We start from the raw sequence: 25,381 nt of genomic DNA, 5'->3' as shown, positions 1-25,381 counted from the left end.
TGAATCATGTTATGTTCTCTTTTAAGAATATTTAGTATTTTTGTAGAATTGGTAAACATAGTATATCAATATATGCATCGAATAACTTCAAAAAAATGCTGCTTTGTGACAAGACTTTGCAATATCACATAGTGTCAAATTAAGACTATGACAACCACAATCTGAAAAAAGGTCTTGGATTCTATCTACAAGTTTTTTTTGTACCTCTTAGTGTTTTCCATTTACATTGGACCCATTATCATTATCCTTGTCCAATTCAAGGTCGAAACTCTTTATTTCTTTGTTGTAGGACATCAACCATCCTTGCCCAGTTATGTCATTCTACTAGATGCCCAAAACACATGTTGTGCGCCCTTGCGAAATTTGTAAGCAAGGGAGGCGTTATGCCATTTACATGAGGTAAAAACTCTTTATTTTAGTGCCTGTTGGTCATGGTTCTTCCAGACGCGCAAAATAAGATAAAAATGAATAATGAGAATTGAGAAGTCAGTCCTGCTTCATACTTTATTGCTTTTTTTTTTGTAATCAATATTGCATTATATTCTGCATTGCAGATAGGTACAGTGCCATGCACGAAATCAAAGCGACAGGGAACAGGTCTAGCTAGTGCCAATAAAAATACATCAAAAATCAAAAAGAAAATTTGGAGGTGCGGGGAATCGAACCCCGTGCCTCTCGCATGCGAAGCGAGCGCTCTACCATATGAGCTACACCCCCTAGGATGCTGTTAGTCATATATGTCTATAATTGTTGTCAAAGTTTGGAATGTTTACCAGACTGTCTCTATCAACAACCGTAAAGACTCGTATATCTAGAGATTTTTTTTCTCTATAATGAGTATTGTTAGATATGATTTGATAGCGTCATCAGTCTGTCTATCGAAAACAGTGTGATCCGTAGAGCTAGACCTTTTTTTTTACAACATTCCGGAAGCTCAGGATTGATATGGAACGTTGCTAAGCCCAGGATCGATCGGTTCTTGACGTTTTTTAATATATTGATGCGGCCATTTTAATCTGTCCTGGCCTGTGAACAAACTCGATCGTCGATTGGTCACAGGTGATCAACCATACCTCCGAACTCCGATCCGGAAGTACACCTAACGCTTACCGGCCAGTTCATCAGCAGTTGGATGCAGTCACCCAATCCGACGGCGGTGGTCACTGCTCAGTGGTCACAGGCCGGCAGGCAGAAGACAGCCGGTATGCGTGCCTTTTCTTTTAAGGACTACTTTGAAAACTCAGACCGGCCGAGGGAATTAGCTAGCCGGTAGGGTTCCTGGTGATGCGTTATTTAACGATAATAACGTCACCTGATCGTGCTTGTCCGCGGGCTAAAACAAAGCTTACGTGCGGTGCGGCCTTACCTTAAATTCTACAGCCGCGCGATCGCAACGCAAAGGATCGGACCGGGTCGTCGTGCCCGTGCAAGCAGAGGTAGATCCTGTGTACGTTCGTCCAGGCCCATGTCCTGCTGTCCATCGTCTTCTCCTCCGCTTTTATTGACGGCGGAGAACAGGACGAGACCGAATGGAATGGCAAAAGCAAGGCCTGTGTAGATCGTCCGTCGCTGTGTGATATGTACGCGATTGATGCGAATCCAGGAGATGGGATCGGACCACCTCATTCAACAACCAGAAGAACCTGCTCCCATCGATCCAGTGGCATGCACGCATGCACGCACCAGCTTTTCTGCCCTAGTTATGGCGTCGTTCTTTGAGTTCCGGTATATACTCGGTAGACGCATGGGCATGAGCATGGCGGTCGTTTTTTGAGTTCCGGTCTCACGCGGAGCAACAGATTGGTCAGGTGGTGGCGGCATGCAGTTTTATATTATCACTATATGGTCTCTAAAAAGGACGGAATACATCACTAGCTATGATATTCCTAAGAATATAGGGCGAGCTTTTTAACCCAACATTCCAGCACGACCACGACCAAACAGCAGTCCAAAGCACGATCTAACACAAAATACTATGGATCAGGCTAGCACGGCTCGAACACGGACCTAAACCAGACCTCAAATTTCGGTTTGTCCAACCATAGGCATATATAGCTGACAACATGCATGGCCGGGCTTGGACGGTATGGTCCAATGAAGCTGATACTGTTTAATTTCTTAAATTTAGTAAATTGTATACTTTATGTGGTTGTAATATTTATACTTTGTATGGTCGAATGATGTTCAAATTGTTTAATATATTTAATGAAGTAAGCTATGTATTTTATGTGGTATAAATAAGGGTCAGGTTTAAGCCGGCACGCCCAAACAAAGGCACACGGTGTGATTTTAGGGTCGGACTAGGCCAATGTTTGAACTCTTTAGAGCTAACGTGATGCAGTTCAAAAGTTTTTTTTTTTTGATTTGTTGGGCCGAGCCCGTGAGTCTAACTAAATTTATAATATAAAAAAAACTTGTCAGGCCTTACTGAAGCAAAGAAGACTAGAAGAGTACACAGTAGCACTTGTTATTAATTAGAGCCTTAGAGGGGTGCCTAGTCTATACTACTCTATAAGACACTACTGTAGACGTCCACACCGTTGAAAGTTCCCTTTGACCCGGGAACAGGATCTGGATGTCGCCTAGAGGGGGGGGTGAATAGGCGAATAAAACTTATTACTTTAAAACTTAAATTCTTACTCTACTCGAAGATTTAGTACGCAGTGGAGTGAGAAGACTCTTCGAGTAGGTTGCAGCGGAATAGAAGATCCTGTCTCAAAATGTCCTGCACTTCAAATAAAGCTTATACCACAGATAAGTATTGAAGTGCAGATATAAAGACGAGTAAGACAGAGAGTCAGGATACAATACAGAACAGAGCACACAGACGCAAGGATTTATCCCGAGGTTCGGCCAAGCCTGAAATGCTTGCCTAGTCCTCATTGGAGTTAGCCACACCTGGGCTTGGAGTCTATTTCAACTCCTTCCTCCGTTTGCTCAGATCTGTCAATATGACAGATAGAGCCTTTCACTATTGAGATGGGTTACAATAACACCGTGGCTGCTTACAAACTTCTCGGCAGCACCTCGGTAGAGTAACGATACGCTCAAGACCTTGCTCTAGCTCTTAGCAGCTCTTTTTCCACTCTCTAAAGGCTTATAGCTGTGCCTTCTACACAAACTATAGAGTTACACACAAGAGGGAGAGTGAGAATTGATTCGTGTGAAGTCTATACTTGTTGGCTGCTCTTATATCTTGCTTGAGGCGCCTAGGGGTCCCTTTTATAGGCACAAGGGACCTAGGAGCCGTTGGAAGCAATCCAGGAAGGCAAATCTTGCCTTCTGTCGGGTGGCGCACCGGACAGTCCGGTGCACACCGGACACTGTCCGGTGCCCGATTTCTTTCCTTCTATGGCGAAGCCGACCGTTGGCAGTCTTGGAGCCGTTGGCGCACCGGACATGTCCGGTGCACACCGGACAGTCCGGTGCCCCCATATGACCGTTGGCTCGGCCACGTGTCCCGCGCAGATCGCGCGGCCGACCGTTGGCACGGCCGACCGTTGGCTCACCGGACAGTCCGGTGCACACCGGACAGTCCGGTGAATTTTAGCCGAACGTCGCCGACGAATTCCCGAGAGCGGTCTTTTCACCAGAGTTAGCCTGGCGCACCGGACACTGTCCGGTGCACCACCGGACAGTCCGGTGCACTCAGACTGAGCAGAACCTTGGCTGTACACAGCCAAGCCTTTGCACCTCGTTCCTTTTCTTCTTCTTTCTGTTTCTATCACTTAGACAAGTATATTAGTACACTAAAACCAATGTACCAAGTCTAGAAACATACCTTCACTTAATTATTACATCCATAGCATTTCACATGCTTGAGCTTTGATGTTGGACTCATAAATCATCAAGTCGGCTTGACTTGATCTGGATTGACATTTCTTAGCTCCAACATCCTGCAAAGGTCACATAGAACATTTCCAAACATAGGAACAACCCAAACTAAAGATCAAGATGAACTTAGCTCTTTTGGGCTGCTTCCAGTTCTGGTTTTGACACTTGTTCTCCTTCTAGTGACCTTGATCTCCTTCTTAGAGCTTGTTCTTGAGCCTTATGACTTACACCACATAACTGTAGCTGTTACCTCATTGGCTGTAAGTCACGTCCTTATGTAGTGATCCTTGATGTGCCGTAGCTGTTCTCAACTCGATCACCCTTGACTTTGCAAGCCTTCTTCTTCACCCTTGGCTTTGGGTTCCTCAGCCTCCTTGACCTTCTCCCGTGCACTTGGTACCTCGAAGCTCTTCTTGCCTCCGTCCTTGGCTTGATCAGTTGTCTCCGAGCTACGCACCCGAGTCTCACTTTTGCAATGTCCAACTTACTTGTGATGTCCATTATGTATCCATAATCCAGTTCTTGGACCATCACATTTGTTCACTTGTGTTGAACCCTGTAGGCTTTACCTTAAGCACCTGTTCAACACTTAGTACACTTGTTAGTCCTTTAATTGAGTTGTCATCCAAACACCAAAACTCACAAGAGAGCTTTCAATCTCCCCCTTTTTGGTGATTGATGGCAACACAATTAAAGCTTACATAAGAATAAGATTTGAAGCACAAAATTTTGAATTCTAAGTTTATAGAATGCTCCCCCTAAATATGTGCTTACTTCAAGAACCTAATTTTGGCCTCAGACGCCAATTTGCACATACTTAGGCGATTCGAAACAATTCTACACCTTAGCACTTTTTAGGATGCATTGTGTTAAGAATCAAACCATGATGCTATAATACACAAATGCACATAATCAGAGTTAAACACCATTCAAAATAGTGGATATATCACAGGAATATCAACCTACCAAAATAGTGGATATATCACAGGAATATCAACCTACCAAAATAGTGGATATATCACAGGAATATCAACCTACCACTATTCATCATTAAGATACCAATTCAAACTAATACCAATTTAAACTAAGACACTAATTTAAGACAATCTTAAAGCACCATTAACCATATGACTATCTATTACATTATAGAAGCCAAATAATTCATCGCAGCGGAAACACTAGTCCATATGAGCAACATTGCAAGAAACATATGAACATCACACTTGGCAAAGCTCAAACTAACACATCACCCATTAGGATAAGCTTTCCTCTCAGGTTGAGATAAGCTTTAATACACAAATTCTCCCCCTTTGACATCAAACACCAAAAACTATACTCAAGCAAGAACATAGGATGATGTCAAGGGACAACAGGGTGTTAAGGAGGAAAAACGACTATCAAGACTCCCCCTTACTTATTGAACATATGCCCTATCAACATTTAGGTAAGATACATATATGCAAAAAGATTAATTCTCCCTTTGTACCTTTACCATGTTGTAGTGTACTTCTCATCTTGAAAGCATCTAATCTCTCAAAAGCTTCTTCACACTTGTGCCTGATTTTTTATCCTTACTTTTTCTTGTTGCTAAGACATCAAAACTTAGAACAAATTATAGTATTGGGCACAAGAAGAAACTTCTATTCTCATGATTATCAAAAGATGTCAATTGAAGCAGACTATCACAGCTACCAATTAAGAGATACCAATTGCAAAGTTCATTTATTATCATAGCTCTATGATATTTAAGAATAAGCATCTATTATCACCAGATATTATAGAGCATAAGCAATCTAAAAACATGTATTTACTCATGACTTGAGATACCAATTTCTTGACTTACAGAGGTACCCAAGTCCTGATTGCTCCATTTCTTGCACATCTTCTCTTTTCCACCTAGAGACTACACAAGATTGCTCAAGAAACAGTTAGTCTCAAAAGACACAAGTTATGTGTGCTCCCCCTCAAGTTGTGCATCAAGTATTTGAATGACTTGCACTTTGCACATTCTAGCTTCCTTAGAACTAGAGGGGATCACAACATACCTTGGTCAAGGCGTACTCTATCACTTTCATCATACAAGGATGCCAATTTGAATATCAAATGAAAAACCACTTAACACCAATTGAAGGCTAAATGAAAGGTTGACTAAATTCAACAATGCATGCCTCAGTGGCACCTAAGCCTATTCAATACTCAAGGAGGTATAACATTTACACGCAACTTAGACATGCTTCATACTTAACTATCATTGCATCACATATACTAATTGAAAAACAACATGATCATGTCTAAGCACATCATCGTTAAGAAGGTTCTTTAGGTACACCAAAAGAAACAACATTTTAAAGGCATAAATCACCTAAACCAAGATATTACCGATTGAAAGACAAGAACATAGCTATGATAACAATTAATGGAACTTCAAGATATTCAATAAAATTGCACAGTTCCATTTTCCATACCTTTGCCTTTATGAGAGCACTTGTTATTACCAATTCAGGGCTCCTTACGCATCTCATAGCTCAAAAGGGCACGACATGGATTTGAAATTCACACAATACCAAACCAGGGTAATCATGTGAACATGGACTAAACAAAATGTCATATTTGCACATAGCATGACTTACACACAGTTACATGTTTATCCATATACACCAAGAGGGTTAATCGCTGTGGATATAACAAATGAAAGAGCTACCCATGAATGATTCAAAAGATATATCCTATATTGCACTAGTCATGATTAAACAAACATCATTATGATTCATTTAGCACAGGCAATCATAAAGCATCACTACTCCAAAGACAGGTAGCACAACAAGCCAACTTAAGAGCAATACTAAATTGCAGTTATGTACTTAAAATACACGGGTACCGTCCTTTGGAGAGCATGTTGTAGATTCTCATCAAAGTCCTTTACTTGATTCACCAATAATGGTTCAGGACCTATACACCTTATTTCACTTGAGATGAACATGGGATTAGTGTTTTACGATAATTCAACCTTGGGTCAATAAACACCAAAACAATTGACAGCTTAAGCATTTTTAGATAACTGTCTTAAGCTCTCCCATGGTCTCCAGTCCATCTCAAGGCACCTGCATGGTCTAGTTAGCACAGTTTGGTACCCACCTCGGGATGGGTCCATAACGATCAACTAAAAGTGCCTTTGGTATCCAAATAGTCTTTGTGCTAGTTCTAGGTGAGCTCGTCGTAGATCTAGCACAAGTATATGATTTGGGTCTCCTAAGCAAATGAGATTGAGACAACTTTACTCGTTTAGGAGCCTTACTTTTATTACATACTTTGGATAGATGACCCTGCTCGCCACACTTGTAGCAGAAGCGTCGCTCAACTTGACATGACACTTGCTGTTTGTTATTTTCCTTAGTGGGGGTCATCTTGGAGAGTGCACGTGCTTGGTTCATCAATAGCGGACAAGAAATGATCATGTGGTCCTTATTGTTGCATCCAAAACAACTCCTTGTCCCTTCATCCTTGTCTTTGTATGGACAAGACGCGATAAGGTGGCCTAGCTTCTTGCACTTGAAACACCTCCTTTTTCCTCTTCTCTTTTTGCTCTTTGATGACATAGAGAAAAGGTCAGTGCAAATAACATGATTAAATAAATCTTTACCTTTTTCCAAGCTCATGTTGATTTCTTCATCTTTAGGAACAATCTTTTTATGAAGCTCAACACTTGCTGCAGTTTTTCCTTTCTCAAGCTTCTTCACCACGCGCCCGTGGATATCTTGAGAGAGTTGAGCAATGCGTCTTCTCCTTAGTTGTCTTTGCTTCTTGTTCCCACACAATTTCTTTTGTGACCCTGCATCTTGATGCTTATTCAAACATTGGCTTTCTTTTGAACAGCAGGGGTTAGCACATGGTGATATACAATTCAAATGTGCACTCGTGCGAGAGTGAGGTTCACATGAATTTAAGTTCGCAATTATAACCTCATGAGCAACATTAAGCATGATATGGTCATCAATCATTTTATTATGAGAATATGACAACACATCGTACTCTTCACCTAGAGCAAGCTTTTCTAAATTTAGAATTTCTACTTCTCTCTCAAGCATGGCATTTTCCATTTTAAGTTGAGCAACACAAGATATAGCATCATCATTACTGTTTTGCTCAATTAAATTTGAATCATACCGTTGGACCAAGACATCATGAGAGCACTTTAGCTTCTCATGTTCTTTGGTCATCTTCTCCAGGCTGTTGTTTGTTTTGATGAGAGTCTCCTCTAGCCTGAGAAGCATCTCGCTTTGTTCCTTGTTCCTTCTCAACAGCTTAATCAAGAGCGCTTTGTCTTCTTTGTTGAGATGTGTGTAGAAACGGCGAATCTCCTCTTCTTCCACATCATCGGTCTCATTTTCCCTGTCATTAACGTCAGTGGAAGCAATATAGGAAAATGTACCTTGTGGTGATGAGGATTCATCCTCGCTATCATCCTCATTTTCCTCCTCATCCTGGCTTTTGTCTCCATCATCATTGTTAGCAATAAAACACTTATTATTAGTGGAAAACAAACCTGTCGACGAGGTGGATTCATCGTTTGGTGCCCATCGTTCTTGTTCTTCTCCCTTGTGCAAGTTAGTATCACCAACAACAGAGGGAGCAGTGGAAGTGCATATGGACTTAAAAAATTTCAACTTAAGTTTAGTCCATAGATCATGAGCATCAAAAATTAAGTCACTATCACTACTCAAGATGGCAAAATAGGCACCTCTAGATAGAGAATCAACTAAGATGTTGCAAGCATGGTGATTTAGAGTTAGACATCTTAGTTCTTCATTAGAAGGATTTTTACTAACATTAGAAGGAAAAATACTTCTACTAAAGACCTGTCTCATTTCAGGATCAACACTCATGAAAGCATTATAAATAGAGACAGACCAAGACTTGTAATTAGAACCATCGCCTAAAAGAAGTTCTACAGTTACCTCTTGTGACGACATCGTCATCTCCGGACGGCTAAGCCCACACTGGAGAGGCCTAGTTCTGATACCAATTGAAAGTTCCCTTTGACCCGGGAACAGGATCTGGATGTCGCCTAGAGGGGGGGGTGAATAGGCGAATAAAACTTATTACTTTAAAACTTAAATTCTTACTCTACTCGAAGACTTAGTACGCAGTGGAGTGAGAAGACTCTTCGAGTAGGTTGCAGCGGAATAGAAGATCCTGTCTCAAAATGTCCTGCACTTCAAATAAAGCTTATACCACAGATAAGTATTGAAGTGCAGATATAAAGACGAGTAAGACAGAGAGTCAGGATACAATACAGAACAGAGCACACAGACGCAAGGATTTATCCCGAGGTTCGGCCAAGCCTGAAATGCTTGCCTAGTCCTCGTTGGAGTTAGCCACACCTGGGCTTGGAGTCTATTTCAACTCCTTCCTCCGTTTGCTCAGATCTGTCAATATGACAGATAGAGCCTTTCACTATTGAGATGGGTTACAATAACACCGTGGCTGCTTACAAACTTCTCGGCAGCACCTCGGTAGAGTAACGATACGCTCAAGACCTTGCTCTAGCTCTTAGCAGCTCTTTTTCCACTCTCTAAAGGCTTATAGCTGTGCCTTCTACACAAACTATAGAGTTACACACAAGAGGGAGAGTGAGAATTGATTCGTGTGAAGTCTATACTTGTTGGCTGCTCTTATATCTTGCTTGAGGCGCCTAGGGGTCCCTTTTATAGGCACAAGGGACCTAGGAGCCGTTGGAAGCAATCCAGGAAGGCAAATCTTGCCTTCTGTCGGGTGGCGCACCGGACAGTCCGGTGCACACCGGACACTGTCCGGTGCCCGATTTCTTTCCTTCTATGGCGAAGCCGACCGTTGGCAGTCTTGGAGCCGTTGGCGCACCGGACATGTCCGGTGCACACCGGACAGTCCGGTGCCCCCATATGACCGTTGGCTCGGCCACGTGTCCCGCGCAGATCGCGCGGCCGACCGTTGGCACGGCCGACCGTTGGCTCACCGGACAGTCCGGTGCACACCGGACAGTCCGGTGAATTTTAGCCGAACGTCGCCGATGAATTCCCGAGAGCGGTCTTTTCACCAGAGTTAGCCTGGCGCACCGGACACTGTCCGGTGCACCACCGGACAGTCCGGTGCACTCAGACTGAGCAGAACCTTGGCTGTACACAGCCAAGCCTTTGTACCTCGTTCCTTTTCTTCTTCTTTCTGTTTCTATCACTTAGACAAGTATATTAGTACACTAAAACCAATGTACCAAGTCTAGAAACATACCTTCACTTAATTATTACATCCATAGCATTTCACATGCTTGAGCTTTGATGTTGGACTCATAAATCATCAAGTCGGCTTGACTTGATCTGGATTGACATTTCTTAGCTCCAACATCCTGCAAAGGTCACATAGAACATTTCCAAACATAGGAACAACCCAAACTAAAGATCAAGATGAACTTAGCTCTTTTGGGCTGCTTCCAGTTCTGGTTTTGACACTTGTTCTCCTTCTAGTGACCTTGATCTCCTTCTTAGAGCTTGTTCTTGAGCCTTATGACTTACACCACATAACTGTAGCTGTTACCTCATTGGCTGTAAGTCACGTCCTTATGTAGTGATCCTTGATGTGCCGTAGCTGTTCTCAACTCGATCACCCTTGACTTTGCAAGCCTTCTTCTTCACCCTTGGCTTTGGGTTCCTCAGCCTCCTTGACCTTCTCCCGTGCACTTGGTACCTCGAAGCTCTTCTTGCCTCCGTCCTTGGCTTGATCAGTTGTCTCCGAGCTACGCACCCGAGTCTCACTTTTGCAATGTCCAACTTACTTGTGATGTCCATTATGTATCCATAATCCAGTTCTTGGACCATCACATTTGTTCACTTGTGTTGAACCCTGTAGGCTTTACCTTAAGCACCTGTTCAACACTTAGTACACTTGTTAGTCCTTTAATTGAGTTGTCATCCAAACACCAAAACTCACAAGAGAGCTTTCAACCGTGCACCACGGTTCTGCCCCGCGCCTGCGCTCCCCTCGTGCCCTTGCTGATGTGTACCTTCCATCGGCGGCACGGTGATCCTCTCGCTCAATCCCAGCAGAAATCCTCCGTCGATGTCCCGCCATCATCGCCCCCTGTGCCGTCCTCATGCCCCCGCCCCCGACCTCGCGCACCTTCCTTCGGATCCCCGCGAATCCCCCCACCCTCCTCCCCACCGCCGCCGCAATCAACGCGGTCTTCCCCATAAAATTCACGCTGCTACAACTGCGGCCAGGCCGACCACATGGCCAGAGATTGTCCTAGCGGTGGCGGCAGTGGCGGAGGGAGGTTCGGCGACGACGGTGGGGTGGCGGCGACCGCTCTTGCTACAACTGCGGCGAGACTGGCCACATCGCCCGCGACTGCCCCAGGTAAGGTGTGTCCGCGTCCGTCTAACCAGATCAGATCGGATCGCTCCACCACCTGCTGGTCTAATGGCGCCGCCCCCTTCTAGATCTCGCTTAAAAAAACAACCCCTCTCGCTGTGTGTCGGAGTACCACTTTAGTTTAGCCGATCCAGGCACGAGTGCTCGCTGCCTCTTTCCTCTTATGCGTAAGAGGATCCCGTCCGCCGTTTTCAGATTTCATTCGGTTCGTAGAAGAACTCAAGTTAAGTTAAGTTATCATGGTGTGTGCTTGGTCGTCGTTCGTCGTTAAGGTCCCGTCCTGTGTTGCCGAGGGGAAATCGAATTTGCTTTTCTTTTATTTTCTTTTTTGTGGTTTGTTCCATCAGACTGAGGAAGGAGATGAGATGATTATTCTCCCAGATTATAATCCTGCCTGCTTGTGCTTGATTTGGTTACCACAAATGCTTCACCACTACCTCGCGATTTGATTATGCGCAACGCATGGGCAGTTCTTGTGATACTGCGGTGGGTGGTTAGATCACACGACCCATTGTTTGGTACAGAATGGAATTGCTGGCACCTACCAGTAGTACACAACTACACGTCTGCCTATTGTTTAGAACATGCAACTTCATCAGAACATGCAGCTTCAGACATTTTCACAGAACTGTTCAAGTATTGAAGGTAACGGGCTTACAAAGATATTTTCCCAAATGAGTGTATAGTAACGAGCTTAGAAAGATATATTCAAGTATTGAATGTATATCCAGGAAACTAGGCAAGATGAGTATACCTGAAATTTAGGTCTGGAAATTCACTGCTATCAGTCTCAGGAATAGGCTGGGTTGAACTTATACATGAGATATCCACAGGTCCAGGTGCATTGTCTGAATTTGATTAGAAGTGTGTAATTATAGTTCTTATAAAAAAGCAACTCAAAAAGGGCCAAAGTTTGGATGTACCTTCGGGGTTATTGACGCAGATATCTTTATTTCTACCTATGTGAACAGTCTCCTGCTATATGCATCCCTGAAGTGAATTTCGCTCATATGATTTTTGCAACTCAGATGAAGTTCTTATAAAAAAGGGCCAAAGTTATTATAAAAAAGCAACTCAGATGAAGTAAATAATCCCTGAAGTCTTCTCTTGTGGCGTCATTATCACTTTGCTCTGATATATGCATGTCTTTCAGGTCGCTCTGTTAATGAGTTTGTTGATGCCTGCAAGAAGGCAACTGGGGTCAACATCAAAATTAAGTACCTCAACAGAAGGCCAGTAGATTATGCATAAGTATACAACGACCCAACAAAGATCAATAAGGAGCTCAACTAGACAGCTCGATATACTGATCTCAAAGAGAGCCTATCAGTCGCATGGAGGTGGCAAAAGTCACATCCGCGGGGCTACAGGCCAAACTAAATATAGCCTGCTGATCTATAATTCACTTAATCGTCAATACATATTAATTCTTTAGTTAGAGATATAAGATCTTGCTGCGATACTCCTCAAAATCAGTCCTTCATATTCTCCTTTCCCTCGTCCTTTTTATTTCAAAGGTTTGTTTTTTTTGCTAGCAGAAACATGAATGGTGATTTGGATAAAAAGGACCTGTGATGACAATTTCATTGTTTCTGATATGGGTTAGATAAGATTTCCTGTTACTTTGCAGTTTCGTCTTGACTTGGTGTGCTTCCCTGAGTCTTCAGAGCCCAGACAGACATCATCTCATGCCTAAAGCAAACAAGATTCTAAAAATAAGTTGTATTTTCCTGAAGGTGATGTAAGTTTCTACCGCTACCTCCTTATTTAAACAGAATATCATTTCTCTAATTCCGTTTTCCATTTCCTCACATAAAATATTCGAGTGTTCACCATCAGACTGTCTCAGCCTGTCTATTCCTCCATCTTATGTTTGCTCTAGAAAACGTAGCAAAACACCAAGACAGTTTCAGGTCGGTTGTCTGCAGATCCCTCTAAAATAGCATGCCCCAAGGAGCAAAGATGGCAGTAGTTCCAAAACAGTCTGGTGTGTTGTCCCCTATACCATCACGCTGCACCCTTCGGTTTGTCGGAGCTATGAGGACCGAGAATAGAGCATGCCATAGAGCTACAGGGAGGAAAGATCCATGTCGTTCCACGGGGACTGTCTGATGGGGCCCTCGCTATCCAAGCACCCTTGCTATCCAAGCATTTTGCTGAGGACCTCCTCCTGAGAGGCACTATGGATATCTAGGAGTCCCTTGTCATGCTCGAGAGGCTCTAAGCTGCGTCACAGAGCATGAGACTATGCCCAACAAGAAGAGAAGACCGAAAACTGGTGAACAGTCCTGCGATAGACACCATAGTCCGTGAAGTTTTCCTAAGACCATCGAATGCTAAGCAGGCGTAGGTCAATAAATTAAAACAACAGGTAAGCGATTCTACCAATGAGTTGAAGAATGCGATCAAGGATAGTTTCTACATGAAGAACCAATTTCTGGTGTCCAACAGTGAGCATGCCTCTTTGAGCCAGTCGGTACGATACTTGTCAAACAATTACCTAATGTCCAAGCAAGCTCATAAGAAGAAAGTTGTGCCCAGATCGCCCCCTGCCTCCTAAATCTCCAAAATATGTGAAGGAGGTTCTAGAGGAACCAAAGTTCAGTTGTTTAATCTGGATGAGTGAGCTAACTGAAGCGACGTCCTTAGTCTGTGGTCACATTTTCTGCCAGAAGTGCATCATGACTGCCATTCGGGCCCAGAAGAAGTGCCCTACCTACAAGAGGAGGCTTACTCCAACCCAACAACACTGGGTGTAGCTCCCATTGACTGAGTAGCCCGGTGCAGTTATTTTGCTACAAGTTCTACATCGCCTGACCTATGGGTATGATTATCATGGTGCCTGTCTAGGCAATAGTTAGGCAACCAAGTAGTAGTCAATACCTCGATACTCAAAACTCAAATGCAGAGCATCTTCCAGCATTAAAACAAGGCATTTGTTGCTCTATGTTACATATTTATATCGTTAATATAATTTTAGTGTTACGGTGAAAATATTTATATCGTTAATATAATTTTCCACCCTATGTAGCTCTGGTGTTTACAACCTAACATGATCATTGCATGCCATAATTACTGAAATCAATGAAAATATTGGTACTACTGGTGTAGTCAACCAGGAGTGCAAGGCTATTGTTTCTCAATGCGGACAACAGATCCTAGATCTTTTGCTAGCTGAGGTTTGTATATTCCAAACTTTGGATTTGCTTCTCTGGTTGTTGGTTTGGTCAGTTGCTTTTGAAGGTATAACTCAACTTCCTATTAGGTTATTTGCAGATACAACCAGCAAAGATTGGTTTCCTTTTATGCCTAGCTTAGAGATGAATAAAGTATCCTAGAATAATGCCAACTTTCCAAGATAAACAGTTCTATTTGATTTCTACCTATGTGATAAATTTACAGTAGATACACATCACCGATTTGTAAGCCTATCATGTAGACCTATCAAGCTTACCCAAGTGTCATTCAAATACTTTTATTATTAAATGTAGTCGGCGCTGGCTTAGATTTCTGTTTTACTACGTTTTTTTGTAGTGTTGCAAAGTTCAACGTGTTTTGTCTGGTAGAGTCAGAAATCTGAATTGTTGCCACTATATTCTTTCCATGTTTACATTATGCTGATTTGCTTTCTGCTAATTACTTTCAATGTTTTGGAGCAGTACTCGAGCAAGAGGCAGCCCTTCTGATCTTATGAGATCAAGATGTTTTCTGGTCCTAAACCCATGAAGGTATTCCTTAGTTTGCTTGCAGACAGATGCTTATTTTTTTACAACTTCACGCATCCCTTGTTTTGAGTATATGACATAATTGGAGACTCTGTCCATTTATCTATGTGATGTTTCCATTAATATGTCTTCTCATAGGTATTATTTTCACTGGTATAGTGACTGCAGTTTGTAGTTAATGGTACATTTGGCACTTTCCGTAAACAAATGCCATCGTCTAACCACTTATAACTGCCATTTTCAGGATAATGCATTTGCTTATACCATAACTTCTAAACATTTCTTAAAGTGGGCCATTGTCATCCGGGCGGCATGAATTAGTGATCCTTCCAAAGAAACAGACATTCTGAATGGATGGCTCCATAACAAAAGAAAAGCAGTGTGAGTTTCTTGTTGCTCTTGTGGAACTCATATTACTGTTGGTGTCTTTGACTGCATTCGTCTCCTGAGTGCTTTCGAAGTCCTCTTTTTCGTTCTGCACATTATGATCCTTTAGAAGGGCCTGTCCCAATTGCTTCAGCCCTTATTCTTTGTAGCGGTTTCTGCCGTCTGGCCCAGTTCTGGAATTATGTGGACAACAGCTAATTGTCAGCAGTCTCATGTAACCCTTGAGTTCTAACACTCCTATTTCCCTGCTAATCCATTTCTACATTTGCATTTGAATCAACTGCTCGTGATTTCAAAGATATGAGACTATGCAAAACAAATGTCATATTAATAATCTAGAAACAACTTCGAGATGAGTTTTATCTATTGATGAGGAACCTGTTAAGAAATGTTTGATTCGCATGTAGCTGCAAGGAATGCTAACTTTTTTTTTTGGTTCATCTTGCCTGTTTCATAAATGTGCATACCTTCCTTGCTGTTAGGGAGCTTTACAACAACAACATAAGTGGGACAATACCTCCTAAACTAGGGAACCTGACTAACCTGGTCAGTTGTATATTCCCCTCTTTTTTATTAGTGAATAAAGATATCCAAAAAACTTGAAATGCACTACCTCTATTTTATTATTTGGTTTTTATGATGAAAACTTTTTTTTTACTTTTCTGGTTTTATTGTGACTGTAGTATAAGACAGCATGGGCTCTCTCAAATATTGTCTCTGCGGATGACGCTATTGTCAGTTATAAATATTGGCGGCATATTAGGAAACAAATTATCCCTATTTGAGTTGCGCACACATATCATGTTATTATTGTGAATTTGTGAGATATTGAGGTTGATGATATATATGTTGTTCATTTTCATGTGATCGTTATGCACTAACAGTTATCGAATAATTTATACGCGTCGCAACGCACGGGCACATACATAGTTACAATTTAAGTGGCCAGATTACACTTTCTTCTTCGGGGTGATTTTTAACTAAACATCTAACAATGCGTGGAGACGATGTTGCTCATGCTGAAATAGTACTACCAGCTTCTGTCGTAGCAATCTGTGATGAGACACCTCCAGCCCTCCAGTCACCACTTCTTCAGTCCTTGTAATAGGAACCACTTCATCAGTATGCTCTTGTATTAGGAACCACTTCATCAGTATGTTACTGTCATATAGCTCGAAGCTCTTTAGGAACCACTTCATCAGTAGTTACCCGTGAACTATCTCGTGTACATGCAACCTATAGAGCATAATGGAATTAAATAGTTGTGACCTCACCACATAAGAATCTAACTAGGTATATGCTCATGTGTTGCTATGATAAAATACATTAATATACAAAAAATATTGTGTTTTATAATATTAACTCCGTAGCAACGCACGAGCATATACATATAACACACACACATGTACATAAGTTATCGTGTTATTATACGGTTTCGTTGCAACGCACGGGCACTTACCTAGTATAGTATGAGGGAAGCACATTCGTGTGTTGCAGAATGCAGACTACCAGCTGTCCAGCCCTCCCTCATTCAAGACGTGTGGGGTTTGCTCCTCCGATCGAGTGGCACGCACCCGTTTTTTCAGGCCTAATTATGGTGCAGTGCAGTGCAGCCGCTCTCCTGCCTGTCCTCCCCGTGGTTCGTTCCCTCGCCGGACCACCGTGGGGCCGGTAGCCGCTGCCTGCTTGCTACTAGATCCGATCCAGCCTCGCATCGCATGCCCATGCCGCCATGCGGATGGATAATAACTGTACAGTGCCTCTTTGATAGGGTCTGGCGGCCAGGAACTAGCGACCCGACCAATCGTTTATGCTCTTGCACTGTCCGTCTACACCGTGTCCCGATCGATTCCACTGCCTGTGCGTACGAGTAGGGCTGGGCCAGTAGGGATCTTTCTCGCCAATCAGCCCGCATATATGGACCCAGTCAGTAATTGGCTCGCAAGTCACAACAGATCTCGATCGGTCTGTTGTACCAATCTACGTACTAGCAACATGTACACGCACGTACCGAAGCGGGCGTAAAACGTTGTCACGATACAAACTTTCGGCGGCAAGAGCATGCGGCGCGCTGAGCGCAGCGCAGCGCAGTCGTCCGGTCGTCCCATCGCGGCCGTTTTCGGCGTACGTACGGCGGTACGGGCTACGGAGCACTGACTGACTCGTCGGCCGTCCAACTGTGTAGTCCGCCGATACCGCCTGGGCCAATAGCGGAATAGCCCAAGGCGCGAGACGGCGGCGTCACACATCGGCGCAGTTGGTTGGGTCGAGCTCCCAACCAACTCGCTCCCGCGCCAGCCAAGCCAGCCACGACCCACGAGCCACCACCATTACCCGCCCGCCCGCCACAGGCCACATCGTTTCCGGCCCTGCTCGGCTATATATCCGCGAGCATCTGCATATCGCCATATCCCCGCCCCGGGCACCGCGAGCTAGCTAGCTACTGACACCCGGCGCCGGCGCCGAGTACAATACAAGGAAAGCAGCATGGTGTTCGAGCAGCATGAGGAGGAGGCGGTGGCGCCGGGCGCGGTGCACGGGCACCGGCTCTCCACGGTGGTGCCGAGCTCGGTGACGGGGGAGGTGGACTACGCGCTGGCGGACGCGGACCTGGCCTTCAAGCTGCACTACCTGCGCGGGGTGTACTACTACCGGTCCGGGGACGGCCTCGCCACCAAGGTGCTCAAGGACCCCATGTTCCCGTGGCTGGACGACCACTTCCCCGTGGCCGGCCGCGTCCGCCGCGCCGAGGCGGAGGGGGACGGCGCGCCGCGCCGGCCCTACATCAAGTGCAACGACTGCGGCGTGCGCATCGTGGAGGCCAGGTGCGACCGCGACATGGCCGAGTGGATCCGCGACGCCGCGCCCGGCAGGATCAGGCAGCTCTGCTACGACAAGGTGCTCGGCCCCGAGCTCTTCTTCTCGCCGCTGCTCTACGTCCAGGTAACCGTCCTCCGTACGTCGTCGTAGAGAGGTGGAGATTTTTGTGGTCGGATTTCTGGCATCGCTGGTTGCCTGCTCCCAGACCAGTCCCTGCTGGTGACGGCAGGAGAGGAGACGCATGCAGGCTGTAGCTTTCGGTATGGTTACGGGCAGTGCAGTTGAGCAAGCTTTTAATTGTGGTGCGGCAGTAGTACCTGCTAACCACCATCAGACATTTATACTGACTGTCCAGTGGCCACCTAGAGCTGGTCACCGACTGCAACCCCCCGTCCCCGTGTCACCATCATGCCACAACTGTGTAGATAGTGTCTGTCGACCCGGCTGTCACCACTACTACTAGTTCAGACTGGACCGCTTCTCTGAACAAGCAGTTAAGTACCCCCATTCATCTGCCGGCTCATGAAAGACGGCGGCGGGTTCGTCGTGAGACTGTCGGGTCGGTGTCGCACGAGTAATTGCTACGCCGGGGCGGGATGGCGTACTCCCATTCATCTGCCGCCGCCCACGTTGAAGCGGGCGCTTGGGACCAAAGATCAGCACCCACAGCCTTGCAATCAATTCACTCCCTCGTAGTACTACCTAGCTCTGACATAAAAACTAGTACAGTACCATTGAAGCCGATAGCCGATAGATTGGAATATTGATGTCACGATTTAGTATCAGTGAGAAGATCATCAAAGCCCAAGCAGTACACGAAGAATGGGCCAGCACCAGTCGGCATAGGGTTTATGGATCGCCTCCCTGGCGGGTGGTGCATTACGATCTGCCTTTTTTCATGTAGGCCCAATGCGTTGGTTGCATTATTGTCTCACTTGTTTACCCAAATAGTACTACTCTACTACTACTAGTACCCACATAGCACGTACGGAGTATGAAGTCAATCAAAGGTGCAAATCACGGCTTTGTATACTAGACTAGTCTATTACAGTACAGACAATTACTGCAAACTAATTGTGCTGGTCGATTACTTCTGTTACTAAGGGCATGTACAACTTAGATACAACTGCACGGTACTCCAAGTATAAGACACAACTAAAACACAATATAATACAGTGGTCATGTCTAAAACATGTGTCTTACCATATTTATTGTACCAATCAGGGCATTCAATAAATTAAAGTGACCAATCAGATAGTCTCATGTCTCGAATATAGAGCTAAGACACCGTGTCTTCGTCAAAATACATGTCTTGAGATTTTTTACATTCACCCTCCTAGACACACTCTAAGATACAATTTAAGACACCCCACGGTACATGCCCTAACTACGTACTCCCTCCGTCCTTTTTTATTTATCGTTTCTTTGGTCACAGATCACAAACTTCAAATGCGGTGGGCTGGCGCTGGGGTTCAGCTGGGCGCACCTCATCGGCGACATCCCGTCGGCCGCCACCTGCTTCAACAAGTGGGCGCAGATCCTCAGCGGCAAGAAGCCGGAAGCCACCGTCCTCACCCCGCCGAACCAGCCGCTGCAGGGCCAGTCCCCCGCGGCGCCGCGCTCCGTCAAGCAGGTCGGGCCCATGGAGGACCTCTGGCTGGTCCCCGCGGGCCGCGACATGGCGTGCTACTCCTTCCACGTCAGCGACGCGGTGCTCAAGAAGCTCCACCAGCAGCAGAATGGGCGCCAGGACGCGGCCGCTGGCACCTTCGAGCTCGTGTCGGCGCTGGTGTGGCAGGCGGTGGCCAAGATCAGGGGCGACGTGGACACCGTGACCGTGGTCAGGGCCGACGCTGCCGCGCGGAGCGGCAAGTCGCTGGCCAACGAGATGAAGGTCGGGTACGTGGAGTCGGCGGGGTCGTCGCCGGCGAAGACGGACGTCGCGGAGCTGGCGGCGCTGCTGGCCAAGAACGTGGTCGACGAGACCGCCGCGGTGGCGGCGTTCCAGGGGGACGTGCTCGTGTACGGCGGCGCCAACCTGACGCTCGTGGACATGGAGCAGGTGGACCTGTACGGGCTCGAGATCAAGGGGCAGCGCCCGGTCTACGTGGAGTACGGCATGGACGGCGTCGGCGACGAGGGCGCGGTGCTGGTGCAGCCCGACGCCGACGGGCGCGGCCGCCTCGTCACGGTGGTTTTGCCCGGCGACGAGATCGACAGCCTCCGCGCCGCGCTCGGTAGCGCGCTGCACGTCGCCTGAAAGCTCTAGTACGTATCATAATAGTACGCTGCTGCCTACGTGCTCGTTGCGTCGTTCGGTTTCGCGATATCAGAGTACCACCTCTTGAAGAAAGTGTAGTAGCGTAATGAGGCGTGACTAGTGATGTGATGTATTGTACTGTATTGCAGGATGTTGCGCTAATACTGTGGTCGATTTGCGATGTTTGTTCTGTATCGGATGATGTTTCCTTAATAAGCTGCTCGAATAGATCATGCTCAATGTACCATTATTTACACTGGAGACTAGACAAAAACAATCGTTTGATACAGCATGGTCTTGGGTGTTCGCACAAAGTTTTTTGTTTGCTTGGATGTTGGTTAAATTGTTTCTGAATTTCAGAAGCACATGTTTACTTGGCAAACAGTTGGCAAACTGCATGTTTTCTATAGCTTTTTAAAAAAAATAATGTTAGTTGATATCTGAAGTGTTAACGAGTAAGATTTATCTACATCACGTGAAGCTAATGTTTTCAAAACCAAAATGGAGCGAATTTGAACGATTTCAAAAATCAAAAGGATGTTAAAAGACCAGTTTTCGGACTTCAGCAAAAAAATTGGTAAGTTAAACTCACGTGATTTGGGCCGGTCTAGAAACAAGTAGCCCATCCCACCCAACTTGGTGGCATCGTCAATTCTTAGGTGGAACAAATAAGCCCATCCAATATTATATACATTTTAAAAAGTAAGCACTGTTGAGAACTACGTCACCACGGATCACCAGATCCGCTCCCTTCCCTCCCGTCAGCAGTAGAGGCGCGAGAAGCTGTAGAGAACCCGTCTCCCTTCCCAGAAGCACGACAGAGTAACACATGAGACACTGGATATAGGGTTGGGCCTCTGGCCTCTTTCTGATCTCTGTATTATGAGGGGGTGTACAGGTTACTTATATAGAGATGTGAGACCCCTCAGGGGCAAAGCAGGTATTTGCCCACATAACCCTAACTAGGGTTACCTAACACTCCCCCTTGGGTGAATACCGCGACCAACACATGCCTCGTTAAAACTCCAAAAAAACCCAGTGGGAAAAATGTGGAGAAAGAGTGCATGGTGATACAAATTGCATTTGCACTTTGTTGCCTCGTTAAAAACCTCATGTGAGAAACTTCAAGAAAACTCACAAAGGGAAAAAAGAGTACAACAGCTGTCATCGGGACATATTTCGATCCTCTGAGATCTAGATTCTATCGAACCTTCTACAAGGGCTAACTTTAGAAATGTGCTCCCCCTGATCCTTGCAAAACTGTATCAATAAGGCAAAACATCTTCTTCTAGAAGTATATGCACATAAAGATTTAGCAAACGGATTGCATATCCTTGCAAGGACTATTTCAGGAACTTTACCTCTACTCACTTCTAGGATATACGAGGTAAGTGCACGTATCAATATAAATAAGCCACTTTGACTGATGGTGTTCGATCGACTGGATCTATATATTTGATAGAAAGTTCCATAAAGGTTCACATATTGATCATCAAGCTCACGTCTTCAGGGCATAGAATATGACATTTATTGTCTCACGGTTGTGATCAATATAAGCATTCGCTCCCCCTGACGATGACATCTGTCAAAGTCGTTATCCCTCATTACTCAAGCATATTCTTCAAGATATATGTCTCATTGTTCATCTGGAATAACGAGAATGGATGAGGTTGAGGTGCTATCATTTTCTATCTTACACCACAATTTATACATAGTTGTGCAAAGCAAATAACATGTCCTTCAATAGGACTTAGGAGATAATATAGTTGCAATAGTACATATTCTAAATATGATACATCGCTCAAGGCGTTCATCCATTGCAACATCTATGATGGTGTCACAAAAGTCCATCTAAGATCGTAATTCATCAGGGATTTTTCATCGATCAGATACATCATTATAGTCTGTCATTCTGGCACAATGGGGATATTTTGCCAGTAACACCTAAACCTTATAGGTTTCTGCCATCAGGGCTTTAGAGGATACCGTAATTCCACATCTAGTGGAAATTACCATGAGTAAAACTCATGGAATGCACATGTGCTTATTCGGTGAACTTCAAGTCCTTTGGTACCTCATCTTATTCCTTTTCGGGTCTGTATGAGTCTTTATCCCTTTATAGGGATTATCAAACTTTGGTGTTCAACACAGACTTTGTTTCTTCTGGATAGGTTCCATCTGGGAACGATAGTCTCAACTACGAGATATTCTCCCTACATAGGAGAGTGATCATTCATCAGGAATGTATTATTCGGTATGAGATTTATATGTTGCATATTTATAATTCAAAGATATGTGAAAGGGAAATAGGCTCAAACCTTTTCCTAAATGATTTTGGTGGTTGAATTGCCCAACACAAATAATTGGACTAACTAGTTTGCTCTAGATTATATGCTCTACAGGTGCCAAAGGTTCATCTACAACTATACTAAATCGACTGTCCGGAATACCGTAGATTATTCCGGACAGGAGAAGCTTTTTGGAAAAACAGACTAAGTGCGGACCGTCCGGGCCCTTGCGGCGGACCGTCCGCGACACCAGAATTAACCTCGGACAGAACCAATGCAAAACATGTGTCTCTACTGCGGACCGTCCGATGGAAGAACAAGCACTGTCCGAGACCACGCGCGGACCGTCCGGGCCATTGCAGCGGACCGTCCGCGACACCGCTTTGACTTCGACCAGGAACTACAAATCAGGGACAGTCCGACTAAACCGCGGACCGTCCAGCTACAACGTGCGGACCGTCCGGCTATAATTCGCGGACAGTCCGCATGTGAAGACCTGGTTCAGCCCGAAGGTGACAAGTTGAGCAAAAGGAATTATAGAGCTGGCGCGGACCGTCCGGGACCAAGGACGGACCGTCCGCGTGGTGTCACCGAGGCAGATAGCCGTTGATCTAGCCGTTGATCTGACAGAAGTATCCGTTGAAGATGTCAGAATCGACCGTTGGAGGGTCGCGGACCGTCCGGGCCCTAGCCGCGGACCGTCCGCCAGTGCAATTCCTGGCAGATGCGCCCCAACGGCTATATGGATGGTTGAGGGCTATAAATACCACTCCAACCGTCCACTTCAAGGTGTGGGAGTCCAAGCAACATTCCAAGTCATCTAGTTGACATAATCAAGCCCTCCCAACCACCTATATTCATTGATACATCCTATACACAAGATCTAGCCCACTACAACCAACACAAGTGCCACAAAAGAGAGAGCGAGCAATTGAGAGCTACTCAATTGAGTTTAGCCCTAGTACCTTGTGAGATTCATTAAGAGATAGTGTGTGCTTCATCTTTGTGTTCATTTGCGCGTGGAGTTTTGACTCCCATTCAAACTTCCTCCAAAGTGTTGGAGGCTTGTAAAAGCTAGCAAGAGACACCAAAGATTGTGGTGGTCCTTGTGGGATCGAGAGTGATCCTTGAGAAGAAGAAGAGCTCGCCGATCCTTGTGTGATCGGGAGAGAGGGAAAGGGTTGAAAAAGACCCGTCCTTAAGTGGACTCCTCAACGGGGACTAGGCCTTCGAGGGCCGAACCTCGGTAAAACAAATCACCCGTGTTCATTGTGCTTTTGCTTGTGATTTGTTTGCTTTCCCTTACTCTAAGTTCTCTTGCACTATTCTTTGCTCATATCATTTGGTGTTGCTTCAAGTTAAAATCTCATTTAAGTGAAGCAACACTCAGCAAGAAAAGAACTTGAGTTAGTGCTCTTTTTCATCTAAGCTTTCTTGCTTTGTTATCATAGAATTATTAGTTGTATTGATTTATCACTTCCGCTTTATTTGAAAGCTATACTCTTTACCAGCAAGAACTTAGTTTTTATACTCCGATAATTGTTCATCTTGTTCTAACTACTAATCAAAGGATCTAGTTGGGGGATAAAGTTTTAATTTTCAGGTTTCGCCTATCCACCCCCCCTCTAGGCGACTATCAATTGGTATCAGAGCTAGGCACTTCATCTTGAGTCTAACAACTCGAAGTGATGGCTCGTAGAAGATCCCAAAAGAACAAGAAGACTCCTCCAACGAACGCAACTCAAAAGGAGGTAACTCTTGAGATATTATGTGATGATTGTTCTAATTATGATTCATGGTCTACTAGTGTGATAAATGCCTTTAGAACCATACATCCTCAATTAGAACAAATTATTGACAAGAGTATTTTTCCCTCTAGTTTTAATGGAAAAATTAATTCCGAGGAGGATCAAAGATGTTATCGCTTAAACTACCTAGCTTTTGACATCTTAAACAATTCTCTTAGCAAAGAAGATTATCGTGCCTTCATATCAAACTATGACGAATCCATTCCCGATGCGCATGATATTTGGACTAGAATTAAAATCAAGTTTGATGAGTCCAAACATAATAGTTCATTTGATGCCTCTACTTCCTTTAGTTTTTGTGATACTAACCCGTGCAAGGAAGAAGGAGAAAATGAACGATGGAGACCAAACGATGAATCCACCTCTCCAAAAGGTTTGTCTTCCCATTTCGATTCCCACATGTGTTGTGTGGCTAATGAAAATGATAGCGGAAGCACAAATGAGGATGAGGAGGAAGAAAGAAGCTTTGTGCATCTCTACGCTCGCCTAAGCCAAGAAGATAAGGCGGTCATGCTCAAACTTCTAGAAAGAGCAAGAGAGCAAAGCGAAGCTCGTCAAAGGCTAGAAGATATTCTCTCCATAAAGATGCAACACTTTGACGAGTTGACTAAAGAACATGAGGAGCTAAAGTGCTCTCATGTTGATTTGGTCCAAAGGTATGAAACTATTTCAATTGAGCAAGATAACGCTTCACATTGTATCGCTCAATTAGTAAATAGGAATACCTTGCTCAAAGACCAAGTAGAAAAGCTAAAAGTTGAAAATCTAGCTTTTCAAAATAAATATGATATGCTTCTATGTTCTCATGAAAATCTTATAGATGATCATATCATATTAAACATTGCTCATGAGGTTGTG

At 44.6% G+C, this 25,381-nt stretch overlaps 1 protein-coding gene and 1 non-coding gene across 2 annotated transcripts; one reads left to right on the top strand and one right to left on the bottom strand.

Moving 5' to 3' along the window:
* Positions 1 to 644: 644 nt before the first annotated feature.
* Positions 645 to 717, bottom strand: TRNAA-CGC (transfer RNA alanine (anticodon CGC)). The gene has a single exon. It is a non-coding gene; the product is annotated as a tRNA-Ala (tRNA).
* Positions 718 to 17,766: 17,049 nt separating this feature from the next.
* LOC103645956 (uncharacterized) lies at positions 17,767 to 20,679 on the top strand. Its single transcript, NM_001322936.1, has 2 exons — positions 17,767 to 18,290; positions 19,603 to 20,679. The coding sequence occupies exons 1-2, from the start codon at positions 17,835 to 17,837 to the stop codon at positions 20,425 to 20,427; spliced, it is 1,281 nt and encodes a 426-aa protein (NP_001309865.1). The 5' UTR covers positions 17,767 to 17,834; the 3' UTR covers positions 20,428 to 20,679.
* The last annotated feature ends 4,702 nt before the right edge of the window (positions 20,680 to 25,381 follow it).

The sequence above is a fragment of the Zea mays genome, chromosome 2 (assembly GCF_902167145.1).
Source record: "Zea mays cultivar B73 chromosome 2, Zm-B73-REFERENCE-NAM-5.0, whole genome shotgun sequence".
Classification (NCBI taxonomy): domain Eukaryota; kingdom Viridiplantae; phylum Streptophyta; class Magnoliopsida; order Poales; family Poaceae; genus Zea; species Zea mays.
Note: the sequence above shows the minus strand (reverse complement) of the source record. Positions and strands in the feature narration are given on the sequence as shown.